Source organism: Olea europaea, chromosome 3 (genome assembly GCF_002742605.1).
Source record: "Olea europaea var. sylvestris chromosome 3, O_europaea_v1, whole genome shotgun sequence".
Taxonomy (NCBI): domain Eukaryota; kingdom Viridiplantae; phylum Streptophyta; class Magnoliopsida; order Lamiales; family Oleaceae; genus Olea; species Olea europaea.
The window spans coordinates 3,855,988-3,863,201 of NC_036239.1; the positions used below are offsets into that span (position 1 = coordinate 3,855,988).

The 7,214-nt window shown below is 33.3% G+C and overlaps 1 protein-coding gene across 1 annotated transcript; it reads right to left on the reverse strand.

Annotated features, from left to right (window-relative positions):
- Positions 1 to 632: 632 nt before the first annotated feature.
- Positions 633 to 2,172, reverse strand: LOC111382717 (malonyl-coenzyme:anthocyanin 5-O-glucoside-6'''-O-malonyltransferase-like). The gene has a single exon (XM_023006760.1). It carries the CDS (start codon positions 2,148 to 2,150, stop codon positions 756 to 758), a length of 1,395 nt encoding a protein of 464 aa, XP_022862528.1. The 5' UTR covers positions 2,151 to 2,172; the 3' UTR covers positions 633 to 755.
- Between the last annotated feature and the right edge of the window lie 5,042 nt (positions 2,173 to 7,214).

The window sequence follows — 7,214 nt, forward strand, 5'->3', positions numbered from 1 at the left end:
GAAAAATTTGATTTTTGCCTATGCATACGCACATGCTTATTTTTGTGCGTATGTGAGATGTGCTTTTTCAAAATCAGAATTGATTTTGCTTCTACTATGCGTACACACGGTTTATACTATGCGTACACATAGTGTTAAAAAATAGCCATTGGCTGATTTTTCAATTTGAAACTTGGGAGCTGTTTTGGATTAAAAGTTGCAACTTTTCATCTTGTTTTGGTACCATTTCGTGATGTATTGATTGAGGCCTATAAATAGGTGATGAATGATCAATACAAACATAATTAAAAACAAGAAATACATACATTGTTCCACAATTAATCATATCCATGCTATAACTCATATTTATTTCTTCTTTATTGTATTCATCAAGTTTTGGTGGAAAATTTCTTGTGCTTTGTTATTTTCTGCATCAAGGCTTGTTAAAATCTTTCAAACCATTTGCCATAACACCTTTAAGCATCTGGAAAGGGGGCAAATATAGTTTGAGAACAACGATCCCGTGTTTAAGCCTCAAATTCATTCTTGATATATTTCGTGATTTCTATTCATTTTGTTTCCATAATTTTGTTGTTGTTTCTTCTCCAACCCCTTATTTTCCAACATTAATCAAATGCTATTTATAGAACATATAAGTAAAGTATTTTTGCTAAATAGATTTAGATCAACCAACTAAAGATTTAGAACAACAACTGAAAATTTAAGAAAAATCAAGATCACTACTATCCATTAACCTTCAATGCATGGGTAAAACCTTAGAAATTTTCTTTAGGATTAATTGGCATACTATCATCTGCATGCAGGCCACCGAAGAAGATAGGTGCAAAAGCATCCATTTTTGGCTTGCTTAACGACAAACCAATCTCTAAACCCCCTTCAAATTCTCTGGACTTGCAAAGGGACATGGATCCATCTCCATCAATGGATACAGATTCGAATTTTTTCGGATTACCCCACCCGTAATCTGTATCGTATAGGTCAAACTTCGGCGACCCCGCTACACCGGAAATCCGTTCGTTGAGCAGTTCCCCAAAATATGATATCCAGTTTTCAGCATCTTTCAGGATTTCCTCTTTATTGTTCACCTTTTTGCTAATAAGCTCTCCGATCAGTTCCGCTGCAATGAGAAACCCATCATTTCCTTTCAATTGTTCGTGTGTTGATTCTGTATAGACAAGTCCTAAGCAATTTCCAAAGTAAGTTGGCGGTGCCGGTGGATTTAATCGTCGCCGGGCATCTACAGCGAAGGCAAAATATTCAGCTTCTTCGCCGTCGGTCTCATCGCCCGTGGTGGCGGCGGTGGCTTTTACCAAACAAGTCCAAACATAAGCTGTTGTTACTGTAAAAGAAGATGCATGAACCAGAGTAGGCCTTTTGAAGATCACCAAATCCTTGAGCTTCTTGATGTCTGATTCCAGCAGAATATACGTCGCTCGAACCTTATTCGTCGGAAAATTTAAAGGCAGCGACTCAATTTTGAAAATGGACATTTGATTCCAAAATTTAGTAGCCAATCCTGATGGATCCTTAATCACAGATCTATCGTAAAACGGCAAGGAATTTCCCGCCAAAAACTGTTCGTCTCCAACAAACTTTGTAACTGAACTCCACGCCTTGATGAATCCCACAATACTACTGGCATCGCCTATTGAATGATGGTTGGTGAATCCGATACAGATGCCGGCGTTGGGAAACAGAGTTACTTGCAGAGCAAGAAGCGGAATTATTTTGGAATCCAATTCAATCTTTTCCGGCGGCAACTCGGGGACAAAACCATAGAAATCATCAGAATCTCGGGGTTGATTTCCTGTAAGGTAATTGAAATCAAAAGCTTCATTTGCCTCAGCAATAGTTAGAGAAACGGAGTCGCCAGGCTTATATTGAAATACGGGCTTGCTTGAGCCTATTAGAGGATGTACTAAGTTTCCTGCTAATGGAGTGAAATGCTTGAGAGTTAAGGAGAGAGATGCCTTAAGATTTGGAACTATGGTCTCCAGGAAATGTGAATTGGAACAGGAGAATTCATAAAAGAGAAGGCGCTGAATTGGATGGAAGTACAACCAAATCATGTCGAAAAACGTAACTGGAAGTAATACCTCAGCCGCCGCCGACGGCGGTCCAATACGGCAGTGTTCAAGCAAGGTCACCATTTCTGGATTTGGCAGGTTTGAGGTTTGGTGATTAACTACGTCCGGATAATGTGAGGAAACACGAATTTTAATACAAAATCTCCCTACAGCAAATGATGGATCTAATTTAATCAATGGTCACTAAACTTTATTATAAGTCATCACTTACTCACCAGATTTTAAAGAGTTACTCTTTATTTACCGAATTTTGCTATATGTTACTACTTGTTTACCGAAATTTATAAGGTTATTCATCACACACCCAAATTCAAATAAAGCTACTCGTCAATCGCTTATATCATTTTCATCAGTGTTACTTATAGCAAAGTTCAGTGAACAACTAATAACTTTTTAAATTTTAGGGAACAAATAGAAATCTATAACAAAATTCAGTGAGCTATGAGTTTCTTTTAAGGATTGGAAAACAACTAAACAAGTAGTAATTTATAACATAATTCAGTGACCATAGATTAAATTATCTCAAAATGATGCATTTTTTTTAGTTTCATTTTTTTTATAAATTCATTTTTAGCCACACACCCTTCCAATAAAATAATTTTATACGTAAATTCAAAAAAAATTTCGAACTTTTATTTGTTTGAAATATGGGGCTCAAACACGCCCAATTTATCATTAAAAAATGATAATTGAATTTGGAATTCAACTCCAATGATACAGCTAAAAACAAGGAACTTACATCAAAAAGTTGTGACAAACTATGATTCAAATGAGAGAAGTGAATAATACTTGTGAATCTTACATTTTGTGTAAAGAAAAATAACGTGTCGGGTAATAATTAAAATTTTGATTTTAATTTAAGTAAAAGTCAACAACAATTAATTTTAATTACCGATTTTATGAGATCTACAATTTTTATATGTAACTTTTATCAGACAATGGCTAAAATTCAAATATTGAATTAGATTGTCCTTGAATGTTTTAGATTTTAAAATAGGTAATTATATTTGCACCACAATTTTTATTTCATATGCTATATTTTAATTGCACTAGAGATTCTTAATTTTACTCATTTTAGCACTTATGTCCCTAACAATTTTTCATATTATTCTTATTGTCAAAATTTTCATTAACTATCATATTTTGTACTTGATAACAATTTTACGTCCAAAAATTCGTTGAAATAGCATAAAATAACTTATTTTTTCATCATATTTTTAAAAGATAAATAAATAAATAATGCAAAAAAATAGTTTTCCCTCATTTTAAAAATACGAAAAAAAAAATTTGATATAAATTATCATCAACGACTAAACACATTAATTAATATCAGATTAAAGATAAAAATACAACTGAAAAGAAGTTATGAAAATAATTGCTACAAATAAGTAAAGATTGATGAACTTAATTATAATTATAATTAAAATATGATATGTGAAATAAAAATTATGGTGACAATGTAACCATCCTCTTGAAATTCATCGTTACTAACGTACGTTTTACGGCGGCAATATGACAATCATGTCCTCAACCAATTAGTAAGTAGGACATCAACATAGCGTTTTGGCAATATCAATCCCCATCCTTTTTATTTTCGTAAAATTGCAGTCTCTAATTGACAAATTTGCCCTTTTTCAATTGAAACTCAAACTTTTAACTTTATCCTTATGTTTTATTTTATATTTTGAAAACCTCATATGTTTAATTAAACAAAAATAAAATAAAATAATTAATGGATAGAAAATAAAAGAAAAACTAAAACACACCTACCTTCCGTAATTGTCTTTGTCCCCTCAGTGGCCTTTTCTTTTTTCCTTTTTTTTTTTTTTTTTTTTAAATTTAAGATACAAGTAAAATTATCTTTCTAATGAAATGTTGAGTTTTCACTTTTTAATGAAGGACAAGGATGAAATTGTCCATTGAGGACTTGCTAGCTACATTTTCAATAGGTTGACAACCCTAACGATAAGTTTCCATTTTAAAATGGAAGACTTGTAATTATTTCTTTGAAATTGATTTTAATAATAAATTATCATCTCATTAAATAAAACTATTACAATGTCATTTTCGACAAGCTTTTTTAGAATGATTGAACACGCCGTTCGCTTAATTGGACTATTGTATTATCAATGTTTAAAATTTAATTACTCTGCTTGTGGGATGAATCATCTCTTGATTATTATACAATTTACAGATTTCAATAATTGATAATGTCATAGATGGGCTAGCAATAGTTTTCGAGTTTGTCTACTTGTACATCGAGGTTCACACCATCTGCACTTCCTCCTCTTGTGCGGAAGTCTATACACCGAGGTGTCAGTTGACAAATAGAAAAATCCATAGTTTTCCATTCCAACCCAACAATTACTAAAATCACTTTGCCATCAAACACGACTAGCAATAGTTTTCCATTCTAATCGAACAATTACTAAAATCACTTTGCTATCAAAGACCGTCACACCTCTGAAAAAAATATAGTTTTAAATCAAATCACTACGGCGGTGTATCTATTAATTTACCAATGAGAGAGGAGATGAAGTCAAAACCTTCAAAAATGAAGAAACAAGTATTATGCGCTATTTATTAAATTCAATTAGGATTCCCAATGAACATAAAGAGATAAGAGAGCATTTTCAATGCTAATTTTGACTGCTTAAAAACTAGTCACGTAAATAAAAATAGACAATGTTTGAAAACCATTTTCAGTGTAGTTTGATATGGACTTTGTCAAGTTAACTTGGCTGAAAAAATACAAGAGCTCCGTCTAATTGTAGAGAATTTTTATACTTACAAGTTCTTTCTTCCTTTTTCATTTTATTTAGTGTTGATAAGAAACACGTACAAAAATAATGAGTTGTAATAGGAACATATTAGAGACTAGAGTTTTGAGAGAGATTTTGACAATTGACTTTTTGACCGTTAGAAGAAAAGTGGGGTCCACCTGTGAGAGAAGAAGTAAAAAATTACAACTGTAATAGTAAAATAACGGTCAAAAAATCAATTTTTTGGGGTAAAAAATTCCTCCCAAACAAGCTATAGGAATGGTAATGGGACTGGTCAGGATCGGAGTTGGAATCGTCATTCTCGTCCTCCACCCCTTCAAGTATTTTTGTCACCTTATCTTGCTCTCGTACTTGATTTAAGGCGGTTTACGATGGGAATGGGAAAGGTAGGTCCCATACCTCATTTACCATACCGTTTATTATTTTTATATTATATTTATGTCTTTAATTTTTGAAAATCATTTTTTATTTTCTATTTGTAAAATTCTGTTTAGAAATACTAACTATTTTCTTTTGTGCGATAGTAATTAATAAATTTAAATTTGAAATGAACTTTAAATAAAACGGATAAACGAGATGAGGATCATGTTTTTCATACCCTGTTCAATCCCGAGGTATCAGATTTAACAAACTTTTTTTGTCATTCCTTACTAGAGACCAATTTAGAGTTCGATCGTTTGTGCATTAGACATCAATATCCCGTATATTGCAAATCTATCTACTTGAATTCAACATACATGCAATCCATTGGATGCTATGTAAATGTAATGCGACTTTCATCCATCTTTGTTTCCACTGAATTTACTTCGACTTTAAACGTTCTAAATCGTGTGTGCCCACTTAACATCCTTGCTTTTATCTCCAAAAAGATGCACTGAACAAAAAATAAAAATGAAAAACACAAAAATTACTCAGCTTCCTTCACAGGCCACAAACCCAGAATCGAATAAGAGCAAGGGATTTCAAAATCCCCGCAATTACCAAACCCATTTCACACAGAAATACACTTTGAGTGTCTGCAATTCAATGGCGGAGGAAGAAGATAACCCTACCACTCCACAGGCTTCGATGCCCGGCCAGGACCCGAGCCCTAAAACTGCCCAACAATCTCCCGTATTCTCCCAGGCCAGCTCTTCCCATCTACCCCACAGTGCCAACAACCACGGTAATCCAAATTACAAGTATAATGTTAACAATAGTTCCCCGCTCGCAAAAAATCCACGGAGCCCCGAAGATTTCATATTATCGGTTGCTGCAAATTTTGCTTCTCAGCCATTTCAGTATTCCGATCCCGATGTCTGGGGCGTCCTCACCGCAATATCCGAGAAGGCCCGGAAACGCCACCAGGTCCACCGCGCCTTCAAAGTTCTTGAATTTTCATGTTGATTTTCACTGCGACCGTGGAATAATTTTTTTTTTCTTTTTTCTTTTTTTGCCCCGCGTTGCCAAAGGTTATACTTTTGCGAATTGAATTGTGCACTGTGGAATACTTTTAATTTGGTGTTCGTATCGATCTATTTTGTTGTGCATAAGTTCCATCTGAGAGATTCTTGAAGTTCACCTTAGTGTGCAATGGGAATTGATTTTAATATAGTAGTGTTCCAAGAGTGAATTTTTTTATCTTGAGTCGGTGAAGCACCTGCATTAGTGTCATCGTGTTTGTTACCACTTCACAAATCTTGAATCTTACCGTTGTTAATTTTTTATTTTTATTTTTTTAAATTGTTGCAGTTCTCAACTTGTATCATGTAATGTAGTTGTCTGAAATTTGAGTTTTAACCTTCAAGTTTTAACTTTTAATGCACCAATAGGCATTAGTGCCATTATGTTTCTTGAAGTTCTCCCATAATGTGCAATGGGAATTTTGATTTTTATATAGTAGTGTTCCAAGAGTGAAATTTTAATCTTGATTCGGTGAAGCACCTGCTTTATGCCATCATGATTGTTACCACTGCACGATTCTTGAATCTTACCGTTGTTATTTTTTTCCACTGTTGCACTTCTCAACTTGTATCATGTAATTGTCTGAAATTTAAGTTTTAACTTTGAATGCACCAATAGGCCGTGTAGAACTCTAATATGGAACAATTTTTGCACTCTGGTTGAAAATTCTTATTGACTATTTGTAAGACCTGCAAAATATATATATTTTTTAAACCTAGTTTACAAATTAACATTTTTAGTTAGTTATCTATGAAAAGATAATATTATTATGAATTTATGGAATGTCTATCGGGATTAGTTGCAACTCTATCAATGTAAGTGCACATGACATGCAAAACAATTTAGTATAAGAAAAACTAATATTATGTCCATCATTGGAATGTCTATTTGATATTGATAC

Excerpts from the sequence above, each read along its gene's own strand:
- LOC111382717 (XM_023006760.1), bottom strand. The coding sequence starts at position 2,150 with ATGGTGACCTTGCTTGAACACTGCCGTATTGGACCGCCGTCGGCGGCG.